Source organism: Chrysemys picta, chromosome 1 (assembly GCF_011386835.1).
Source record: "Chrysemys picta bellii isolate R12L10 chromosome 1, ASM1138683v2, whole genome shotgun sequence".
Classification (NCBI taxonomy): Eukaryota; Metazoa; Chordata; order Testudines; family Emydidae; genus Chrysemys; species Chrysemys picta.
In genome coordinates, this window is record NC_088791.1 from 142,230,715 (window position 1) to 142,255,425 (window position 24,711).

General features: G+C 45.9%; 1 protein-coding gene across 1 annotated transcript in view; it reads right to left on the reverse strand.

Moving 5' to 3' along the window:
- Nucleotides 1-24,711, reverse strand: part of LOC101948899 (scavenger receptor cysteine-rich domain-containing protein SCART1-like) — an 88,572-nt gene that overhangs the window by 21,405 nt on the left and 42,456 nt on the right. The window contains exons 5-8 of the mRNA XM_042855029.2: nt 19,561-19,881; nt 7,160-7,474; nt 5,567-5,881; nt 2,487-2,804 (exon numbers count right to left, since the gene is read on the reverse strand). Coding sequence (XP_042710963.2) covers nt 2,487-2,804; nt 5,567-5,881; nt 7,160-7,474; nt 19,561-19,881 — 1,269 coding nt within the window. The remainder of the gene's footprint in view (nt 1-2,486; nt 2,805-5,566; nt 5,882-7,159; nt 7,475-19,560; nt 19,882-24,711) is intronic.

A 24,711-nucleotide genomic window follows, 5' to 3' on the forward strand; every position in this document is an offset into this window, starting at 1 on the left:
TAAAATAATTGTGACATGGCTGCAGCTGACTCAGGCTCATGGGGCTCAGGCTGCAAGGCTAAAAATTCCTGTGTAGACTGTTATATCCTTGGGGGCAACAGTTTTGGGAAGAAATCACTGGAGACACAGAGAGCTGCAAACCTTGGAGCAGCCATTTATTGCTACACACAGAACTAACCAATAGCCAGCCAAAGCAGGTTGGGCTATCCCCTAATAATCTAACTCAGTTGCCATAGCAACACAAGCTTCTATTACCATGACAACCAAATACACAACATAGACCTTTGGGCTTGGCTTGGGGCCCAGGCTCTGGTATCCTTGCAGCACCTGACCCAAGACAATCACAGATGTTTAATTGCTGTGTAGACATACCCTTAGGTGCCTGTCTCTGTGAGAGGGGCAGAGTTTAGGACACACCCCTCTCACTAGCATCTCCCATTGACTAGTTTACAAGGCTCCCTGCCTAGTGAGCCAACTTTTGTGAGTCCCATTCTAAGGCTCCTATCTTAGGGTTACCATACGTCCTCTTTTTCCCGGACATGTCCGGCTTTTCGGCAGTCAAACCCCCGTCCGGGGGGAATTGCCAAAAAGCCGAACATGTCCGGGAAAATGGCGGCTCTGCTCCTCCCCGACTCTTCGGCTCTGTTTAAGAGCCGGGCTGCCCGAGCGCTACCGGCTTCGGGCAGCCCCCGTGCCTCCAGACCCTGCGCTGCCGGAGCCCGGGAGGGGAAGTGCCCGGCTGGGGGCGCAGGGTCCGGAGGCATAGGGGCTGCCCAAAGCCCAAGCGCTACCGGCTTCAGGGTTTGCCGGGCAGCCTCCAGACCCTGCGCCCCCGGCTGGGCACTTCCCCTCCCGGGCTCCAGCTGCGCTGGGGAAGCGCCGGCTGGGGGTGCAGGGTCTGGGGGCTGCCCGGCAAACCCTGAAGCCGGTAGCACTGGGGCAGCCCTTTCCCCCTGGCTGGGAGTGGAAGGGAGGAGGGGGCGGAGTTAGGGTGGGGAAGGGGCAGAGGTGGGCGGGGCTAGGGGTGGGAAATGGGCGGGGCCAGGTCCCGTGGAGGGTCCTCTTTTTTTATTTATGAGATATGGTAACCCTATCCTATCTCATTCCCACTCATTGTATAGGGTGCCTAACTCAGGTGTTGTAAATCACATCATTCCTGTGATTTTCTAAGCTCTTACGAGATAAGTTTTGCAATGCCTACTTCCCTTTGTGGGTCCAGGCTTTAGTGATCTTTCTTTGAGCTCTCACATCTCTATTGTTTGCAACAGGTCTTTGCTATTCAGCAGAATCTCCTGTGGCTACAGCACTGCCTTTTCTTTGTCCCATGAAATTCTATTCAGATTTGGCTAAGATATACAGTGTTCAAATTGCCATTTCCCTTCTCTCATTTGAGTTCCTCAGGAAAATGTTGGCAGCCTGTCAAAATCACTGACCCTTCTTCCCATGCCAGGCTAACACTATCATCAAAGCAACAGCAGCAGCATTAGCTGTTCTGTGACCAGCACGGAGTTACCAGAGCAGCTGTAGAGGGGGAAGAGAGCAGGGCTGGATTCCTGCCCACTCCTCTGTAAATCCCCAAACCCAGCACTTGGCCTCAGTGGCCCATTTACCACTACACCCCACACTCTTGGGGCAGAGCATGGGACTAGAACCCCAAGAACCTGGCTATGGAGTAAAAGAGACACAGAGTGGATTTCCCCCAGCCATCCTGCTGGTGCAGCACACGGTCCAACAGAAAATCACACAATCTGGGGTAATACATGGAGTGGGAGTTCCCCCAATTTTGAAGGTGAGGGAGAGAGAGCCAGACCGGGCTGGATTTCCCCACAACCACCATGCAGATCCAGCAACCCATCCCCATTTTTGGATAACAGCCTTCTCCTGCTGCTAGCTAATATTGTTAGTTCTGCAGGTTAATAGTAGCAGCAATCTGGGCTCTAGTGCCAAAGATATGAAGTAGGGGTCAAATCCCACTGAGGAGTCACAGGGGGAGGTGAGTGGTAGGGGTGCATATAATAGAATTTGGTTTTACCTTTCTCTTTTTCATAGGAAATTTCACATAAAACTACATTTAAAAAATATTATTTGGGTTGCAGATTCAAGCTGTCAAAAGTTATGAAATAGATTTACGTTTGCTAGTGCAACCTTAATATGGGCTTTTTGTGCATGTGCATTATGATACAGACTTGGAGTATGTGATCACATACTATTTTTTTCACAGACCCCCTGCCTCATTCAGTGCACAGGCTGGATTGTGCAGAATTGCTGAATTGCTGCTTTGCATCGGCACTTAATTGCTAATGAAGTTATGCTGTTGTTTCTGCATATAACACACATACTTTTACTAGAGACAGTCCATAATGTGAAGCTCAAATCCATATCTGTTTGAGATCTCAGCACAAGGTGGGGTGGAGGCAGGCCCCAGGGTGGGTCATGTACCTATTGGACAAGGACAGACTGTTTGTAAAATGTTTACAGTAAGTCACCTGAGCAAACGACACCGGCATCCTCAGTAATTCCTGCCTGGGCTGTCTCAAACGCGGAGATGTTGCAGAGAGTCAGACGAGTCTCATTTCCTGCACACTGGACACTTCTCAGCCCCACAGGGCCCGTTCCTCGCCCAGACTTAGGGGGGTTATAAGCTTTCTCAGTAACTCCGCACTGGAGCTGCCTGCACACCACGCTGGCATCGTTCATGTCCCACTGGTCATCCAACACTCTGCTCCACACACCATGGAGGGAAATCTCGACTCTCCCATCACAGCGGCTCTCTCCATTCAACAGTCTGAGTGATTCCGAATGACCTGGGCCCAGGAGAGATGGGAAATCGACTGTGCACATTAGGAACAATACAAGCTATAGTAGTTCAGTGAATTAAATGACCCATATTCAAATCATTGCATTGATACAGGCATCTGCATGTGTCACAAGGAGGTAGTGATCATGTATGGCAGTGACATGTGTGACACAGAGATCCCTTAGCAAAGGCTCCCCAGTCCTTTGAAATTCTGTTCTCAGACCTGACAAACTCACTACACCAAACACACATCTTGTAGGGAATTTATCCATAAGGGGTAACAGGTAAGTATCTAGAGAAAGCTTGTAACTTTATCACGACTCAGAACCATTATGAGATGTATGTGCAGGTAACATTTAAGGAATCATGGAAGTATATTGAATGTAGACTTTACAGACTGGCAGTAAAAGTTAGTCACCAGGGATAACAGGTCTCAGTGACGGCCCATTCAAGCAGGCAGGAGCTGTCGCCCCTCCCTGGTTAGCTGGTGAGGTAATGCAAGGCTCAATTGCTCCATTCCCAGACTATCAACGGAAAACCATCAGAGACAACTGCAAACAATCAAAACCAATACAGAGGTAAAAAAGGTAAAAAAAGGAACGATACAACAACAGGGAATCATCCTGCCTATGAATATAGACAAAAGACTGGTTCAGTATAACACAGAGTGGGAGAGGCATTCTGGATCCTGTCACTGAGGAGACAATTGTTTGTACAAGTTTGGATCCTGATTCCTGTGAAGCCAGACAGCACTGTAACAGACTTAACTTTTCCGGGAAACCTATTTTTTAGATAGGAAAAATAACTGTTGATAAGTGTAGGCCTTAGGTTGTGTTTTATGATTTTGTTTTATATTGTAACCATTTGTTTTCACCGCTCTCTCTTGTTTCTAGTGAACTTTCTTTCTTAATTAAATTTTCTCCTGTTTTATTATAAGTGCTTACAAGTGCTGTGTGTTATACAGGAGTTTACATTAAAACCAGTAAACTGGGGCACATTGCACTTTTGGAGAATCTGGGACTTCTGTGAGTAGCCAGTGTCAGGGGCTGGATATCACAGGGGAATGATTCAAAGGGACTTGGAGACTAGGATGCATCTCTTGTTAACCTGCAAGGCAAAGACATGGCTGACATAGCCCAGAGGAGAGTGTTTGAGTGACTAACAGACTGGTGGTGTTAGGGATCTAACACCCATCCACCATGGACAAGGCAACCTCTTGCTAGAGGCAAGAGGCCACTAGGTGCCCTGGGTTCCTCAAGAACCCTCACAGTTTGATCAGAGTGTGCCCACAGTGTGCCCACAGTGCACAACAATACAGCTATTCTCTGCTGTAGACTATGGGGAGAAAAGTACAACTTAGAACAGCCCTGAATCTGCTCTTAGTTACACCAGGGTCTGGGCAAGGCCCTACATGGCACCAGAATAAAGAATGTAAATGCAGCTTAAAGCTGCCTTCCCTGCCACCCAAGTGCAGGAATGGAGTGACTGAGAATTAGGTCTATGGTCTCAGTGAGACTTAAATACCTTGAAGACAGAGAATGGTACCTGAGTAGGCAAATGGGTGTTGTGACTTATCTAAGGGAGTTTGGCCAAGGGATGTTAATGGCTTGTGGTGATTAAGGAAACAATCCAAGGTGCTCTGGAGAACAGTGACCAGTGAGTCTTTATGCCAAAATCTCTAGAAAGAACAGAAGAGAGAGAGAGAGAGAGAGAGAGAGAGAGAGAGAGAGACCCTCTTTACGATGGGGAAACTCTAGTACATGGTCCCACATAGTTTGTTTTGTTTGTTAGTCTTGATTTTAACACAAAGAAATTAACTAATAGATCCAAAATATGGTGCGGTGGCAGCCACTGCATACTTATGGTTGGGACTGAGTTTCTTTTATAATTTTGGCCACCCTCCTAACTTATCCTAATAAAGGAGTATTGGCATCTATATATTGCCCATTCAAATCTGTGGTAAAGGACCATTTTCACTGTCTAATTTAAAGTAAACCAGTTGAGGGTGTACCTTAAAGTACAAAGGGGTTCACCAGTCTAAAAATCATTTAATGTTTCATAGCTTTGTTTCTTGACAGAACAAGAAGCAATGGTCTCAATTTGCAGTGGGGGTAGTCTAGGTTGGATATTAGGAAACACTATTTTACTAGGAGGTTGGTGAAGCACTGGAATGGGTTACCTAGGGAGGTGGTGGAATCTCCATCCTTAGAGGTTTTTAAGGCCCGGCTTGACAAAGCCCTGGCTGGGATGATTTAGTTGGTGTTGGTCCTGCTTTTAGCAGGGGATTGGACTAGATGATTCACTCTGCATCATGAAGAGGAGCAGAGTTGAGGCTCGGGGGCTGACCTGAGGGGTGGCACCTGGGAGGGAACAGAACTGATGGGTGGCTGGGTAGGGACAGAACTATTTGCTGGGCAGGGCACAGGCAGATGTCAGGGTGAGAGCTCCTGCAGCCGGGGCCAAAATCATCTTACCCAGTGCAGTGGGGCAGCCACTGGGGCACTCTCTGTACCAGTCTGATGAATTGTATCTCTGTCCTAGCTGCTCCTTTCTGTTGGAGGCTAATGTTCCTATTCTTCTTGTTCAGTCTTAGTACCTTCCATGATAAATGGTCTGGTAGGCAACGTTGCTGAAGTTGGGAATACAGGGATTTCTATTTTATTTTATAATCCTTGTTCCTAGATCATTATTCTTCTCCCTGTGCTCTGGAGGGCAGTGTTGGACACTGAGAGGCAGGTGTCATTAATCCAGCATTTCTGCTGCACTTACCTGAGCAAATCACACTGGCATCATTGTCATGTGGGCACGAAGATGCACCCAGGGCAGTCACAGGGCAATGGCCCAAATGGGGTTCAGTCCCTTTACAGTGAAATGTGTCTGTCCAGACAGAGCCTGTTCCTTTCCCAAAATGCCCTCCTCCTGGAGTTGATACAGCAAACCCACAGTTGAGCTGATGACAGAGAACGTTGGCATCTGATAGATCCCAGTGTGAGTCACAGACAGTTCCCCAGTCACCACGAACCTGGATCTCTACCCTCCCTGAGCACGCTGTGCTGCCGTTCACCAGCTGGAACCCTGAGTGCCCTGGGGAGAAGGGAGAAGGGGTTTAGAGAGGGAGCCTTGGAGCAATTTTATACTAAATCACTAAGTATCATAGAACCATAGAATATCAGGGTTGGAAGGGACCTCAGGAGGTCATCTAGTGCAACCCCCTGCTCAAAGCAAGACCAATCCCCAACTAAATCATCCTACCCAAGGCTTTGTCAAGCCTGACCTTAAAAACCTCTAAGGAAGGAGATTCCACCACCTCCCTAGGTAACCCATTCCAATGCTTCACCACCGTCATAGTGAAAAAGTTTTTCCTAATATCCAACCTAAACCTCCCCCATTGCAACTTGTTCTGTCATCTGCTACCACTGAGAACAGTCTAGATCCATCCTCTTTGGAACCCCCTTTCAGGTAGTTGAAAGCAGCTATCAAATCCCTCCCCCCCCCCATTCTTCTCTTCTGCAGACTAAACAATCCCAGTTCCCTCAGCCTCTCCTCATAACTCATGTGCTCCAGCCCCCTAATCATTTTTGTTGCCCTCCGCTGGACTCTCTCCAATTTTTCCACATCCTTCTTGTAGCGTGGGGCCCAAAACTGGACACAGTACTCCAGATGAGGCCTCACCAATGTCGAATAGAGGGGAACGATCATGTCCCTCGATTTGCTGGCAAATTTACTTATACAGCCCAAAGTGCCGTAAGCCTTCTTGGCAACAAGGGCACACTGTTGACTCATATCCAGCTTCTCGTCCACTGTAACCCCTAGGTCATTTTCTGCAGAACTGCTACCTAACCATCTGGTCCCTAGTCTGTAGCAGTGCATGGGATTCTTCCGTCCTAAGTGTAGGACTCTGCACTTGTCCTTGTTGAACCTCATCAGATTTCTTTTGACCCAATCCGCTAATTTGTCTAGGTCCCTCTGTATCCTATCCCTACCCTCCAGCATATCTACCACTCCTCCCAGTTTAGTGTTATCTGCAAACTTGCTGAGGGTGCAGTCCACACCATCCTCTAGATCATTAATGAAGAAATTGAAGAAAACTGGCCCCAGAACCGACCCTGGGGCACTCTGCTTGATACCGGCTGCCAACTAGACATGGAGCCATTGATCACTACCCGTTGAGCCCGACGTTCTAGCCAGCTTTCTGTACGGGAAGTCAGGGGTGATTGATCCCTTTTTTATTGTTTGAGTTTTACCAGAAGCTAATGGCACCCTATTTTCCCAGCTCCCTACAGAGTGAGATTGTTTTATTGTTGCACCATACTCTAGAATACACAACACTGGGATTTTAAAGAAATCATGCTGAATTCTTACGTGAGCATACGGCACTCGCATCATTTGCATGTGAGCATGTCTGATTCACATGTGATCTCCTGGGACAGTACGCAAGGTGTGACTCATTCCCAACACACTGCAACTGTTCAGTCCAGATCAGCCCGTGTCCTTCTCCAAAGTGAGCTCCTCCTGGGGTAGATAAAGCTCTTCCACACTCTAATTCATTACAGATAACACTGGCAGCTTTGATATCAAAGTATGCATCACAGAGTGTAGCCCATGTTTCACCATGTCTTATTTCCACACGTCCTGAGCAGGGATTGTCTCCTCCCACCAGCCGAGGCTGTGAGTAGCCTAGAGGGTCAATCAATCCATCAATGAATGTTACACTTACACTCCATACTCTCCACTACACCTTTCAATAGATAGACATGTTTTTCAAACTTTTCATAACAATGTTTAGAAATTATGGATTATAGCTATGAATACATTAAAAAAATACAGTACCTGTACTTAAATATCTGTTCTTGAAATATGGACCTTTGTGTCACTATTTAGAAACGAACGCTACTGTCAGTGGTTTTTAACTAATTGTGAAGGATGTGAGATGTATTATTTTATGAAGCTTTGCTTGTTTGCTTCTTGTGTTGTCTGCTACAGGACTACTAAGGGTACTCCAAGAAGAGGTATGTTCTTAATTCAGTTTAGCTAACTTGGGTTAAATAGCAGTGAGGACACACCAGTTCAGCTTTTAACTCAGGGCAGGTCTATACTACAAATGCTGCATCAGCACAACTGCACGGATACAGCTGTAGTGCTTTGATGAAGACACTCTAAGCCGAAGGGAGAGAGCTCTCCTTTCAGCTTAGTTACACCACCTCCACAAGAGGTGATAGCTACATCAGCAGGAGAAGCTCTCCCACCAACATAGCACTGTCTACACTGAGGGTTAAGGTCAGTATAACTAGGTCTCTCAGGGATGTGGATTTTTCACACCTATGAGTAATGTAGTTATACCCATAGTATAGACCTGGCCTCAGATTAGCAGTTCAAATCAAGCCTAGGGCAGCCTGAGGTTGAATTTGAGCTGCTAACCTGAGTTAAAAGGCAAGTTGCCATGTTTTCACTGATATTTTAAATAGAGTTAACTAATGGGGGTTAGCTAACCCATGTTAAGAATACACTTTTTTGCTGTCTATGCATATCCTGAGGGTTAAATCAGACCTGGATGGTTTGTTTCCACAAGAAACAAGACAGTGTTTTAGATAACTCATTTACTGATATTCAGAAGACAATACAGCTGACAACACCGTTGAAGTTTTAACACTGTCCATGCTGCAATCAGCTTGTTGGCTAGTGAAGTGGGGGGAGATCCAGGTGGGAAACTAGATGACCCATTTGAGGGAAGGGAGCAGAAGGAGACTACACTGATTGGAAGGCAAAAGATGCACTGTCCTAGGGATGGGGGTTCCACAACCACCACTCCCAAGAGGAGGAGGAGGGTGGTGGTGGTCAGGGACTCCCTCCTCAGGGGGACTGAGTCATCTATCTGCCGCCCCGACCAGGAAAACCGAGAGGTCTGCTGCTTGCCAGGAGCTAGGATACACGATGTGACGGAGAGACTGCCGAGACTCATCAAGCCCTCGGATCGCTACCCCTTCCTGCTTCTCCACGTGGGCACCAATGATACTGCCAAGAATGACCTTGAGCGGATCACTGCAGACTACGTGGCTCTGGGAAGAAGGATAAAGGAGTTTGAGGCACAAGTGGTGTTCTCGTCCATCCTCCCTGTGCAAGGAAAAGGCCTGGGTAGAGACCGTCGAATCGTGGAAGTCAACGAATGGCTACGCAGGTGGTGTCGAGAGAAGGCTTTGGATTCTTCGACCATGGGATGGTGTTCCAAGAAGGAGGAGTGCTAGGCAGAGACGGGCTCCACCTAACGAAGAGAGGGAAGAGCATCTAACCTAGTGAGGAGGGCTTTAAACTAGGTTCACCGGGGGAAGGAGACCAAAGCCCTGAGGTAAGTGGGGAAATGGGATCCAGGGAGGAAGCACAAGCAGGAGAGCGCAAGAGGGGAGGACTCCTGTCTCATGCTGAGAAAGAGGGACGATCGATGAGTTATCTTAAGTGCCTATACACAAATGCAAGAAGCCTGGGAAATAAGCAGGGAGAACTGGAAGTCCTGGCACAGTCAGGGAACTATGATGCGATTGGAATAACAGAGACTTGGTGGGATAACTCACATGACTGGAGTACTGTCATGGATGGATATAAACTGTTCAGGAAGGACAGGCAGGGAAGAAAAGGTGGGGGGGAGTTGCGTTGTATGTAAGAGAGGAGTATGACTGCTCAGAGCTCCAGTATGAAACTGCAGAAAAACATATCCCACTCCTCCAAGTCTCTGGCCAGGGCCTGGCCAAAAAGGGTGGGGGAATTTTTAAATCCCTGGGCCAGCACTGTCCAGCAAAGCTGCTTTTTAACCCTCCTTTTGTCCTTCCACTGGCTCCACTCTGGGGCTTGCATGGCTGAGGGCTCAATTGCAAGGGTCATTATCCAGGCATTCTTGGGGGGTAAGGTGACCGTCCAGCCTGCAGAAAAGACTTCCAGCGACGATCTGGGACTTAAACTGTTATTCAAAAGACAATAAGGTCTGCTGGGAATGCCCTGTGACCTCTTTGGATAGTCGCAGCACACTCCCCGCGAAAACTCTGAGCCTTGGTTGTGTTTATTTTCACAGGGCCGGCCTAACCTGGTGGCCTGGTCCCTTTTGTTTTTAATCTGTCTGCTATTGGTAATTGTTATTTTGTGGGTATTTGGGGAATTGTAATTATTAGACCTCAGGGTCACCTGCCCAAAATGAAATCAGGTCCAGGGTCTGCCACTGTGTTACTCTTTGCCATAGGGGCACTCCTCTCATTGACTCCCATTTCCCCCCAGGCACATGCGGGATGGAGAGGAATCCCTAAAATCTTAGAAACAAATACATATGAGGCCTTGAAGGTTTGCTTTGCCCAAGAGTTTAACTTCTCTAACTGCTGGGTATGCTCTCAAATCCCGCACCACGCGGCAGGGTTACCTTGGAGGGTAGTCCCCCAAAATTGGTCAGATATCTGTTGGGGATGGTTCAGTAGCGGAAGAAATTCCTCGGGTACCCCCTTGTCGCAAAACTGCACCATAGAAGCCCCCTTTAGCCTACTAGGAAATGACACCTGGAGGCCATTTAGTAATGCTACCACCATTCCCCAAGCACATCCTGTCCTCTGAACAGGCCTTCAATCAGTGGAAGGCCCGGGAACAGGAACCCACTCTATTTGATACCCTCTAGAGCTGGCTCCCTAGCCTAGGGGGCTTGGGAGGTGGTATTGTCCGCCTCCTGCTTACTGGTCTCGTACTTTGTTTCCTCACCCTAGCTCTCTTCTCATGCCTAAAATGTTTAATGGTTAAAGTATGTACCACCTCTAGAAGTCAAGACACCTCCTTTTTCCCTTTAATCAATGATCCTAAGACCATGGCCTTAAATCATATCTTGTCCACAGAATGTGAGAAAACTCAGCCAAAAGCTTGTTGAGTAGTCTCAAAGGAGGGAGTTGTTGGTGTCACTGAGAGTCGATGAAGCCCCCCCCCCCCCGCCCCCCCGCTCTAGGCCACTAGGTAACTCGGGGGGTTGGAAGACCCGAGAATTGATGAAGCCCCCCCCGCTCTAGGCCAAAGTGAATCAAAGCCCCTGCATGTTAAACTTTACTAACCTCACAGGCCAGCAGCTGGGAAGCAGTAGTGATAAGGGAAACCTACATGCTTCTAGCTGAAGGACAAGATTGCTTGCAGAAAGAAACAGTGAGAACAAGCTGCACAGCCAAGGTCGTGTAATGTAGCCAAAGGGAGAAAGGGGGAGAGGTGGGAATGGAGGAGGTGGGGGGTGAGAAAGGATGGGGGAAGAAGGGAAAGGCTTAGTTACAAACTGTATAAAAGACAGAGGCCACTTATGTTGGTGTGCTTGATTTGAGACGTGCCTGTCTCCTTGCACCACTTTGAGATCTCAAATAAACTTTGTTTGCTTCTCCACCCTGGTGTGTTTATTGGCATGACGCACACCGGGCAACGGACCCCACTGTTGCTGTCCTTGGGCACTCTCTGCCGGCAACACTACCAACACCTTCATAGTATCAGAGGGGTAGCCGTGTTAGTCTGGATCTGTAAAAAGCAACAGAGTCCTGTGGCTCCTTTAAGACTAACAGATGTATTGGAGCATAAGCTTTTGTGGGTGAATACCTACTTTGGATGCGTCTGACGAAGTGGGTATTCACCCACGAAAGCTTATGCTCCAATACATCTGTTAGTCTTAAAGGTGCCACAGGACTCCCCAACACCTTCATAATTATGCTTTGGCTGTCAATTTGCCGTCTTTCACCATGAGCTACAACCTAAACTCCTGACTTTGTTCTTACTCAGTCCTTACTGAAAACAAAGGCAAATTTGTATTAAAGCCAAAAGAAATTTTACCAGAGTAAAGACTGAGAAGAAAAAATGTGTAAGGGCCTCAGGATTTACCAATATGAATGGGTCTGAGCCTAACATCAGGGGAGGCAAATTTTAATTGCAAGAATTGGCATGATTTTAGGAGACAGAGAAGAACACTCTTCTTCCCAAATGTGAATTGAGGGTGCAAATGTATTTATTTATTATTATTAATTATTATCATTATTATTAGGTTATGGTAGCATGTACGGTGTGCTAGATGCTTTCCAGACATTCTAGAAGGGAAGGTTCCTGCTACAGGGAGTACATCTTCCAAGGACAGAGAGACAGGTACAGAAAGTTTAGGGGAAGGGGAGAAGAAATAGGGCAATGTTATACAAATTAAACAGATTCACTGTAGACAGCATGGTATGTGAGATAATTAATGTTGCCCACTCTCCCCACTGTACTGGTTAAGATGATTTCGGCCCCGACTGCAGGAGCTCTCACCCCCGCATCTGCCTGTTCCCTGCCCAGCAAATACTTCTGTCCCTACCCAGCCACCCATCAGTTCTGTTCCCTCCCAGGTGCCACCCCTCAGTTCAGCTCCCTAGCCTCAACTCTGCTCCTCCAGGGAGCTCTGCCCCCTCCCAGGCCAGTGCTGCGGAGGGGAGCCTGTTGCTCACAGGAATGGAGGGAAACAGGAGGAAAGAGCTGCCCTGAGCTGATGGCTCTTTGCTCCCCCACCCTCCAATGAAAATGGCTTCAGATTGGTGAAGGGAAAGGGGGAGGAAGAGAGCTCTGACGGAAACAGTTATGATTGGTTGTTTTACCCCAGGAGGCGGGCAAGTGGGGGCAGCCAGCCAATCAGAGGACTCAAGATGGAGCTTCTTGCCTCATTGTAGGACTGGGCCCCAGTCCTACAATGAGTTGTGTCACTTGTGGAAAAAAATTGCAAGAGTGGGCAACTCTGGGCTCTAAGAGGGACTAAATGTGGAGGGGGCAGGACCCTTGCAGATGAGATCCCAGCGGCCATAGCATGTGCAGAGGGACATGTAGTGAAAGGCACAGAGATTTTAGAAAATGGAACATGGGGGGGTTTCTGCTTTGCCTTCTTGTTTCTGAGCCTTTAGGGGTCACTTGTTCAAACTTTTCAACCCACCCACAAAGGCTAGAAACTTCCTTTTAAAACTATGACACAAAACAAAATGGAAAGAGTTGGTACCACTGCAGCTGCGAGGAGAGAATGATATTTTTGGTCCCACCCCTCGCCTACAGCTCTAGCAGGCACAGAGGTCATGTTTTAGAATCCGAGCCTGTCCTACCAGAGCTGCTGGAGCCTGAATTGCCTCTTGCATCCATCTCACCTGTTTCCCTTTCTGGGATCTGCACCAGCTCATACTTTGCCCATGTCTGGCTTTAGAGCATGAGCTGTGCAAAGGGTCCAGCCAGGCCAGGAGAGCACTCAGCTGCCAGCCTCCTGCTCACCTAGCAGCAGCACTAGCAGCTCACATGTTCCACAGAGTCCTGCAGGCTTTTATTTGTGTGTAACCCCCACTTACCGTTGCCAGCTCCTGGAGTTCAGGATTCAGCCTCTGGAGGGCCTTATCCTAAAGGACTACAGCTATAATGGCTACTAGAGCCCCCTGACTCCATTCCCAGCCTGCTTGGAGTTAGGGGTGGGGACAGAAGGAACTAAAAACCTTCGCCAAGGCCAACAGGGAGGCTTCTGCATGGGGGATCTGGATGAGCAGTCCACTGAACCTATGACAAGCCACAGCTGCACAGCTCCCAGTGACGGGGCAGACTGATTTTACACAAAGAGTTTTAATTTGGAAGCTGAAAGAGAGGCAGCACCAGCATCTGGAGAGAGAGATCCAGTCTGGGACTGGCTACTGATAGCCAACTGAGACTTTAGGAGGATTCCAGACCAGGGAATAGCAAGCCTGGTTGGATCCAGGACACGATCCTGCCCCATTCAGGGATGAAGAAAAGTTAAGGGGACTTTTGTGTAAGCTGGCCAGTGTTGCAGTGGTGAACACACTATACTAGGATACACAAACTCAGCCATACTGTCTGCCTTGGGAAGGTGCCAGGCAGAGAGCTGGGGTTTGGAGGAACTTATGAGTTTTAAATTCTGGAGAATAGGCTTACTTATTACTAGAGATGACCAGCAATTTTGCCACTCAAGTTACTGGTTTTATGAATGAGGGTGGGTGAGTATGAATGTTGTGCTGGGAGATTTGTACTGATTTGTGCGGGTGGTGAATGAGGGGTGTGTGCTAAGGTGAGGAGTTGTGTGTGTTTGATGTTATTGTGTGTTCTGTGGGTGGTTGTGTTGATTTGTGCGTGGGTTGTGTTGTGCTGGGAAATTTGTGTTTATTTGTTTGGGTGTGTCAGTTTCCTTGGGTAGTTTGTGGTGAGTTGTCTGGGTGGCAAATCAACCTTTGAAGAACAGTGGCATTTGGGCCAATGAACCCACCATCTGTGCTGTCCCTCTTGTATCACTGACTCATTACAACCAATTAAATTGTTGCATGAAAATTAGCTGCAGGGTAGGGGTGGCAATTGGTTGAGTTAACGTTATAATCACAATGGTGTAGGACTCTTGGCATGGCATAGATGGGTACGTTACTGTTATATTATATATAGATTAGTTAACTTAACCTATATATTAACTTCCCTTGATCCTAGTTTCCTGTTCACAATAAAGTTACCATCACCGCTATGCTGTTATTATTTATGTGTCCTTCCTTTGCTGGGATTTGTTTTATTTACTTGATTGTCTCCTGTGCATTGTGCTTTATACTCCTTTCCAGATAGTGGTATTAGTGCTGATTTTCTCAAAGGACAGCACGCCTGTGTACCTGGTACAGTGAGCAGTCATCTGAGTGGTGCCACCAGGCACCAAGAAAAAGAACCCAGGACCCACCTATGCGAGGAGAGGGGGAAAGCCACTCAAAATATTGGTGATAGTAAGTGCCAGGGAGAGAAAAGGCCATACCTCAGGAGAGAGGCCACATGTGTTAGTACAACATCAGGTGCCAATGTCTTTGTCTGTCACATTGTGTACTCACAGAATATTTCTATGTCCAGCGGAGGGTGTATTGCACAGGAGACCCTTCCCATACTAGATGTAATTATGCAATTTTACTCAGCCCTTGCACAACCACAACAGGAATTTGACGAATTCTGATCACTCCATTTTATGATAGATACTGATAAATCAGAAAATGTTATAAGGAGTGAGACTATGCAGACACACTGTGAACTGGGGGAAAGGGAAACTGTGGCCAAATGCACCCCTGTAATCACACCCTACACTCTATTGTAATAATCTTTGTATAACATATACCTTCTGAGGTATCATTTGGAAACTAATAACTCACTGGGCAATAATATCATGGTGAAATGTGTGTAGCATGATTATGTGTGAAGTTATGAAATCCCCCCTGTATGATGTTAAAGGGACATGTTCAAATTCCCATGGTCCGATTAGGCACAACTGGTCAAGTAAGGCTTAAACAAAGGGATGTGCAGTTACCTCAATTTACATATAAGCTGTAAACAGAGTCCTCAGACAGCAGGGGAGAAAATAAAGGAGACAGAATCTGCATCTCAGAACACATAGGCGAAAAAAACAACATGAAGCCTCTTTCCTCACTAGACTCCATGTTTCCTTCTGCTCATCTGGACAGAATTTTATGAGGGGGGCTGAACTAAATAAGTGAAGGGCAAACACCCCTGGGTATCTCTCTTCCTGTCCATCTCCCTCTTTGTACCTAAGAAGAAAAACAAATAGCCGTTGGACTTTGGGGAAGGGGTCCTGACCTGAAAGTTTGGTCTGTAATGCTATCAGAATCATGTGGTGAGGACTTGACTTTGAATCAAGTGTAGTTTGTTACATTAGGCACTACAAAGAGTTTTTTTCTTTATTTTCTTGTAACCATTTCTAGCCTTTATGCCTCATTACCTGTACTCACTTAAAATCCATCTCTTTGTAATTAATGAACTTGTTTATTCTTTAATTGAATCTACTCCAGTGTGGTTAAGTTAAATTGTCTGGGTAACTCCATTTAAGGTGGCAAGTTGTTGTGTATTGATTCCTAAAAGAGACAATGGACCTAATATCTCTGGACTGTCCAAGAGAGGGCTTGACAGTACAGAACATACATTTTTGGGGAAAATCTGGGACCAGGAGTGTGTTGGGGTCACCTTGCAGAAATACCAAGGCTGGTAAAAGCCAGAGTGTAACCCAAATGTGCAAGTTACACACACACAGTCAGTTTGTGACCTGCATGCTAGCAGGTTGTTCGTGAGCAGCCCAGGTGGGAGCTACTGCAGCAAGGCATTGTAAGGCCCCTCACTGGTCTGGATTGCACCCCGAATGTCACAGAAACTAATGAAAATATGAGAGTAAAAAGATCAGGGAGGAAGAAAGGAGACAAGAAAAGACAAGGAGGAAGACAAGGAGCAATGGCCAAGAACTAAAAATTAAGGGCCTGATTCCCCACTTCCGTGCAGCTTGTGTCATCTATACCTGTACTCCATGGCTACAATATGAATGTATAATGCCAGGACCAGTCTGACAGAGTGATTTCCGGTTTGGTAAATTCATGCACAACATGCCCAAAAGTGAAAAATCAGGCTCTAAATTTCACTCTGGTGGTTGGGAATAAACACTGTGGGAAATAACAGATATACCATTAGATGAGTGACATGAGGTTAGACAAGACTCTAGTGGGAAATGCCTTGCATGACGCTGTAGTTGGCTCTGGCTACTCTCTGCCACTAAAAATTCTTATTGCCTTATACTTTCTAAGCTCTCAAATGGCTGTATAGAGAAAAGTATGAGTCTGTTTCCTTTGAAAACATTATTACTCAACAGGATTTTATGGGGTTTCCAGCATAGAAACTCCAATGCCATGGTGATAGGGGCAGTTTAAATATGTAGATAGAATAGCTTATTAAATATCAATAATTTCCCTAGTTTGGATATTCAAAATAAATTTGAAACCCATAAAAGGAAAATGGAAAATGTGGCATTGAGACAACTGCGGTGAGGTTAATAAAGGGGACTCTAAAGATATGAACACATGATTGGAATGTTGGTGTGGATGGGTACAGCTTGCTCAGGAAGGATAGACAGAGGAAAAAGGGAGGAGGTGTTGCCTTATATATTAAAAATGTACACACTTGGACTGAGGTAGAGATGGACATAGGAGACGGAAGTGTTGAGAGTCTCTAGGTTAGGCTAAAAGGAGTAAAAAACAAGGGTGATGTCATGCTAGGAGTCTATTACAGGCCACCTAACTAAGTGGAAGAGGTGGATGAGGCTTTTTTTAAACAACTAAAAGAATCATCCAAAGCCCAAAATTTGGTGGTGATGGGGGACTTCAACTATCCAAATATATGTTGGGAAAATAACACAGCGGGGCACAGACTATCCAACAAATTCTTGGACTGCATTGCAGACAACTTTTTATTTCAGAAAGTTGAAAAAGCTACTGGGGGGAAGCTGTTCTAGACTTGATTTTAAAAAATAGGGAGGAACTCATTGAGAATTTGAAAGTAGAAGGCAGCTTGGGTGAAAGTGATCATGAAATCATAGAGTTTGCAATTCTAAGGAAGGGTAGAAGGGAGTACAGCAAAATAGAGACAATGGATTTCAGGAAGGCGGATTTTGGTAAGCTCTAAGAGCTGATAGTAAGATCCCATGGGAATCAAGACTGAGGGGAAAATCAACTGAGGAGAGTTGGCAGTTTTTCAAAGGGACACTATTAAGGGCCGAAAAGCAAGCTATTCCACTGGTTAGGAAAGATAGAAAATGTGGCATAAGGCCACCTTGGCTTAACCACGAGATCTTGCATGATCTAAAAAATAAAAAGGAATCATATAAAAAATGGAAACTAGGACAGATTACAAAGGATGCATATAGGCAAACAACACAGGAATGCAGGGGCAAGATTAGAAAGGCAAAGGCACAAAATGAGCTCAAACTAGCTACAGGAAGAAAGGCAAACAAGAAGACTTTTTATCAATACATTAGAAGCAAGAAGAAGACCAAAGACAGGGTAGGCCCATTGCTCAGTGAAGAGGGAGAAACAGTAACAGGAAACTTGGAAATGGCAGAGATGCTTAATGACTTCTTTGTTTCGGTCTTCACCTAGAAGTCTGAAGGAATGCCTAACATAGTGAATGCTAATGGGTAGGGGGTAGATTAAGCAGATAAAATAAAAAAAGAACAAGTTAAAAATCACTTAGAAAACTTAGATGCCTGCAAGTCACCAGGGCCTGATAAAATGCATCCTAGAATACTCAAGGAGCTAATAGAGGAGGTATCTGAGCCTCTAGCTATTATCTTCGGAAAATCATGGGAGACGGGAGAGATTCCAGAAGACTGGAAAAGGGCAAATATAGTGCCCATCTATAAAAAGGGAAATAAAAACAACCCAGGAAACTACAGACCAGTTAGTTTAACTTCTGTGCCAGGGAAGATAATGGAGCAAGTAATTAAGGAAGTCATCTGCAAACACTTGGAAGGTGGTAAGGTGATAGGGAATAGCCAGCATGGATTTGTAAAGAACAAATCGTGTCAAACCAATCTGATAGCTTTCTTTGATAGGATAACGAGTCTTGTGGATAAGGGAGAAGCTGTGGATGTGGTATACCTAGACTTTAGTAAGGCATTTGATATGGTCTCGCATTATATTCTTATAGATAAACTAGGCAAATACAATTTAGATGGGGCTACTATAAGGTGGGTGCATAACTGGTTGGTTAACCGTACTCAGAGAGTAGTTATTAATGGTTCCCAATCCTGCTGGAAAGGCATAACAAGTGGGGTTCCGCAGGGGTCTGTTTTGGGACCGGCTCTGTTCAATATCTTCATTAACGACTTAGATATTGGCATAGAAAGTACGCTTATTAAGTTTGCAAATGATACCAAACTGGGAGGGATTGCAACTGCTTTGGAGGACAGGGTCATAATTCAAAATGATTTGGACAAATTGAAGAAATGGTCTGAGGTAAATAGGCTGACGTTTAACAAAGATAAATGCAAAGTGCTCCACTTAGGAAGGAAAAATCAGTTTCACACATACAGAATGGGAAGAGACTGTCTAGGAAGGAGTACAGCAGAAAGGGATCTAGGGGTTATAGTGGACCACAAGCTAAATATGAGTCAACAGTGTGATGCTGTTGCAAAAAAAGCAAACATGATTCTGGGATGTATTAACAGGTGTGTTGTGAGAAAGACATGAGAAGTCATTCTTCCGCTCTACTCTGCGTTGGTTAGGCCTCAACTGGAGTATTGTGTCCAGTTCTGGGCACTGCATTTCAAGAATGATGTGGAGAAATTGGAGGGGGTCCAGAGAAGAGCAATAAGAATGGTCTTGAGAACATGACCTATGAAGGAAGGCTGAAAGAATTGGGTTTGTTTAGTTTGGAAAAGAGAAGACTGAGAAGGGACATGATAGCAGTTTTCAGGAATCTAAAAGGGTGTCTTAAGGAGGCGGGAGAAAACTTGTTCACCTTAGCCTCTAAGGATAGAACAAGAAGCAATAGGCTTAAACTGCCGCAAGGGAGGTTTAGGTTGGACAGTAGGAAAAAGGTCCTAACTGTCAGGGTGGTTAAACACTGGAATAAATTGCCTAGGTAGGTTGTGGAATCTCCATCTCTTGAGATATTTAAGAGTAGGTTAGATAAATGTCTATCAGGGATGATCTAGACAGTATTTGGTCCTGCCATGAGGGCAGGGGACTGGACTCGATGACCTCTCGAGGTCCCTTCCAGTCCTAGAATCTATGAATCTATGATATCTGGGTTGGGAATTACATAGGGATTTGCTCACTATAACATGAGAGTAATAATTTCAGGATTTGATCATATTTACCCACTTCTACATTAGTTTATGGGAATGGAACAAACTCTGGATTCAATCCCTTTTTTCACATGGCAAGTAGAAGGATGGGCTGATTTCTTACCTGAGCAGGTCACTCCAACAATGGAAGGATGAGCGCATGTTGACTTTATAGTCCGGGTTTCAAATCTGCAGTCCCAGATTGCTGACTCACTCCCATGACAAACATCTCTTACCACCAAGTATGGTGTGGAATCTTCTCCAAAGTGGGCAGCACTATGGATACTAACTGCAGAACCACATCCCAAGTGTTTGCAAGCTACTGCAGCATGTTTCATAGGTGAGACAGTAGAACACAGAATGAGGCTCAGTTCACCAATCTTAATCATTGCTTTCCCAGCACATGGGTTGCTTCCGTTGACCAGCTTCAGATCAGTAGCTCCACCTTCAAGTAGAATCAGGACAGAGTTATTGGAGAGAGCCACATCCCCATTATTATTACTAATGGACTGGTCAAATAGTATTTGAAGAATATAATACTGTAACTCCTTGCTTAACGTTGTAGTTATGTTCCTGAAAAATGCTAATTTAAGTGAAACGATGTTAAGTGAATCCAATTTCCCCTTAAGAATTAATGTAAATCGGGGATGGGTGGAAGGGGGGTTAGCGGTTATGTTAAGCTCCAGGGAAATTTTTTTTTTCACTAGACAAAAGACTATATATATATATAAATATATATATATACACACAGTCAGGACCGGCTTTTTTCCAGGGTTTTTGCCGCCCCAAGCGGCAGGACAAAAAAAAAGCCGTGATCGCAATTGCGATTGGCTGCACTCCGGCGGCAGCTCCACCGCGCCACTTTCTTCTTCGGCGGGAATTCAGTGGCAGGTGCTTCCTTCCAAGAGGGACCCGCCGCTGAATTGCCGCCGAACAGCCCGACATACCGCCCGTTCCCGTTGGCTTGCTGGGCTGGTGCCTGGAGCCAACCCTGTACACAGTATAAGTTTTAAACACATAATTTAATACTGTACACAGCAATGATGAATGTGAAGCTTGGTTGAGGTGTTTAGGTGGTGGAGTCAGAGGGTGGGATATGTCTCAGGGAATGCCTTACTGCTAAACGATGAACTAGCACTCGGCTGAGCCCTCAAGGGTTAACATATTGTTGTTAATGTAGCCTCACACTCTACAAGGCAGTAGGGATGGAGGGAGGAGACACAGCATGGCAGAGAGAGACAGAGACACACACCATGTGTGTGTGTGAGAGAGAGCGAGACAGAGACACATAGTATGTGTGTGTGGGGGGGGAGAGACAGAGACACACATCACTCGTGTGAGAGAGAGAGACAAGCATTGCCCCTTTAAGTACATTGACCCCACTCTAAGTACACTGCCTTTTTAAGTAGATCAGCAAGTTGAGACAGCACCAGCAAGCTCCCTCTGTCCTGAGCCCTGTCGTGTCCCCCCCTGCTCTGTGGAGATGGGGGGCAGGAGCAGGGGGAAGGAGACACCCTGACATTAGCACCCCTCTTCCTCCCCCCTCCCCCAGCAAGCAGGAGGCTCCTGGGAGCAGCTCCAAGGTAGAGGGCAGGAGCAGCACACAACAGTGGGGGGAGGGACAGCTGAACTGTCTGGAAATTGATAGCCTGCTGGGCAGCTGCTGCACAGGGAGCTTAGGAGAGCTGATGGGGGGCTGCCAGTCCACCCTCGTTCCAAGCCCCCATCAGCTAGCTCCAACGGGCTGCTCTTTCTGCAAGCAATGGACAAAGTTGGTGGCTGCCAAACAATGTTATAAGGGAGCATTGCACAACTTTAAACGAGCATGTTCTCTAATTGATCATCAACGTGACAATGCTAAATACGGAGTTAGTGTACTAAGCAGTCTTGCATCTGAAGAAGTGAGGTTCTTACCCACGAAAGTTTATGCTCCCAATACTTCTGTTAGTCTCAAAGGTGCCACAGGACCCTCTGTTGCTTTGTACTAAGCAAGGGTCAATAGTTTATTGCTTTATGAATCAATCAGAAACCAATGCTGTGAATTTTGACCATATTCAATGTTCTAAAATAGTCTCTAATAACAACAGGTGAACAAAGGCTGACTAGGAATCATACAGAAATCCTCCAATGTTATTTGGATTTGCTAGTCAGACTCCCATATAATTCATCCAAATCACATCATTGTGTTTCTGGTCCCTTATTGTTTCTGGTCCCTAAACACAATCCACTGCAGCTTAGTTGTGTCAGAATGAGGTGGACAAGAGGGAAGAAGCACCTATAAAGAGTGTTGCTGCTCCAGGAACTGTTAGATAAGTAGTTGCCATATTGTATTATTAACTAGGTTAGGGGATTTTAAAAAATCTTTTAGGAATAGATTGTATCACTTTGATGCATGTTGAGTAGCAGCTTACTGCATTGATTTCAGTGGGACTACTCACAGAGTAAGGTACTGCTCACTGTGAGTAAGATCATCAGAATCTGGTTCACTATGCCCGAATGTGCACAAACCGGAGCTTTCTGTGCCTTTGCATTTGAACTTCAGATTTCAAAATAGCTGCAATCATTCCTTAGTGTGACACTCTGCGGTGTCTGTGATTTGTCCCAATTGTGATTGTAAGTTTTTGTTTTTGATTTGAAAATTTATTTAATAAATGCAAACAGAGAGAGGAGGAAGTCCCATTCTAAATGTAGTGGAATCCCTCTCATCATGTATTCTTGCTACAAACCTGAAGAGGGCTTTCACTCATATCCAAATTCATGTTGGCCTTTTGGGGATCCTAACTGTCTAGTCTCTTCCATCTAGGTATGTCTGCCTCACTCATATCGCACATATCTACCAGGTGTAGGTTTTGGAATCAGCACCCTCTGCTTCTTAGCACAGTTCCATGCTAAAGCTGACTGTCACATCTTCCCAGAGTTTAGTTGGTAGCTGCAGATTCCAGCTACAAGAAGGGATTCGCTCTGTGACATTCGATACCTTGGGGGAGCATGCTGTAACCCCCATATTCCTCATTTTCATATAATCATGATCTTACATATAAAACATGCCATATAAGGTATCAGGGGAAAGGTTATGATCTGCTGAAAGTCATTTCTCTATCCATATATGTATTATCATTAATGCATATGAAGTTATGAGAGTTGTGTAGTATGGTTGTCACTCAAACATGCTGTAAGTTGGAGGAATCAGCCAAATATTAGTTCCCAAGGGGCAACAGCAAGGAAAGTAACCAATGCCAGGGTTGAGTGTCAAACAACCCATCAACAGCGATTGTCCAGCAAAGGAGCTACAATGCAACGACTCACCTGCATGAGGCCACACCAGGGGAATTGCTTGACCTTGCTTGGAGAGACTCAGTAATGCTCACCTGACTCTGAAGTGTGGGGGGCAAAGCCAAGAGGGAAGAAAGGGCATGATAAAAGGGAGAGACATTTGCCATGCTCACTCTCTCTTCCACCTACATCTGCAGACACCACCACCACCAAGCAACTGAAGCGCTGACTAAAGGGGAGAGCCTGGCTGAAGAGCAGTCAGCCTATAGTGAGAAGCATCTAAGTTTGTAAGGACATTGAAAGTGTTAAGATCAGCTTAGAATGCATTTTGCTTTTATTTCATTTGACCAAATCTGACTTGTTATGCTTTGACTTATAATCACTTAGAATCTATCTTTATAGTTAATAAATCTGTTTGTTTATTATACCTGAAGCAGTGCGTTTTGTTTGAAGCATGTCAGAGACTCCCCTTGGGAGAACAAGCCTGGAACATATCAATTTCTTGGTTAAATTGATGAACTCATATAAGCTTGCAGCGTCCAGCAGACATAACTGGACACTGCAAGATGGAGGTTCCTAGGATTGTGTCTGGGACCGGAGATATTGGCTAGTGTCATTCGCTTGCAATGGGAAGCAGCTTTCATGCCAGAGGCTGTGCATGAACAGCTCAGGAGTGGGGGTTCTCACAGCAGAGCAGGGTAAGGCTGGCTCCTAGAGTCAAGGATTGGAGTGACCTAGCAGATCACCGGTCCGGATAACACCAGAGGGGAACATCACAGGCTTCCTCTCCTGTTTGTCTCTGTTGGTCATTCATACTTTAACTGTGGATTCAAGGCCAGATGGGTGTCTGACTTCTGTTGTTAACATAAGCCTTGTCCCATGTGCATGAATGAATACTGCCATTATTGCTGGCTGCAGCAGTAGCACACACAAAGTGTCAGATTTTCACTGGCCTTTGCACAGCTACACAAGGGGGCAGTAAGGGGACGAAAGTACAAGTACAAGTACAAGAAGATACTCAATGCTTTTTTTGCCTCGGTCTTCACAGACAAGGTCAGCTCCCAGACTGCTGCACTGGGCAACACACTATGGGGAGGAGGTGAACAGTCCTCAGTGGTGAAAGAATAGGTTAAGGACTATTTAGAAAAGCTGGATATGCACAAGTCCATGGGTCCAGATCTAAGGCATCTGAGGGTGCTGAGGGAGCTGACTGATGTGATTGCAGAGCCATTGGCCATTATTTTTGAAAATTCATGGCGATCGGGGGAGATCCCGGACGATTGGAAAAAGGCAAATACAGTGCTCATATTTTAAAATGGGAAGAAAGAGAATCCGGGGAACTATAGACCGGTCAGTCTCACTTCAGTCCCTTGCAAAATCATGGAGCAGGTCCTCAAGGAATCCATTTTGAAGGACTTGGAGGACAGGAAGGTGATCAGGAACAGTCAACATGGACTCACCAAGGGCAAGTCATGCCTGACCAACCTGATTGCCTTCTATGATGAGATAACTGGCTTTATGGATATGGGGAAAGTGGTGGATGTGATATATCTTGATTTTAGCAAAGCTTTTGATACGGTCTCCCACAGTATTCTTGCCAGCAAGTTACAAAAGTATGGATTGGATGAATGGACTATAAGGTGTATGGAAAGCTGGCTAGATTGGCAGGCTCAACAGGTAGTGATCAACGTCTCGATGTCTAGTTGGCAGCCAGTATCAAGCAGAGTGCCCCAGGGGTCGGTCCTGGGGCCAGTTTTGTTCAACGTCTTTATCAATGATCTGGATGATGGGATGAATTGCACTCTCAGCAAGTTTGCAGATGACACTAAGCGGGGGGAAGAGGTAGATACGCTGGAGGGTAGGGAGAGGGTCCAGAGAGACCTAGACAAATTGGAGGATTGGGCCAAAAGAAATCTGATGAGATTCAACAAGGACAAGTGCAGAGTCCTGCACTTAGGACAGAAGAATCCCATGCACCGCTACCGGCTGGGGACCAACTAGC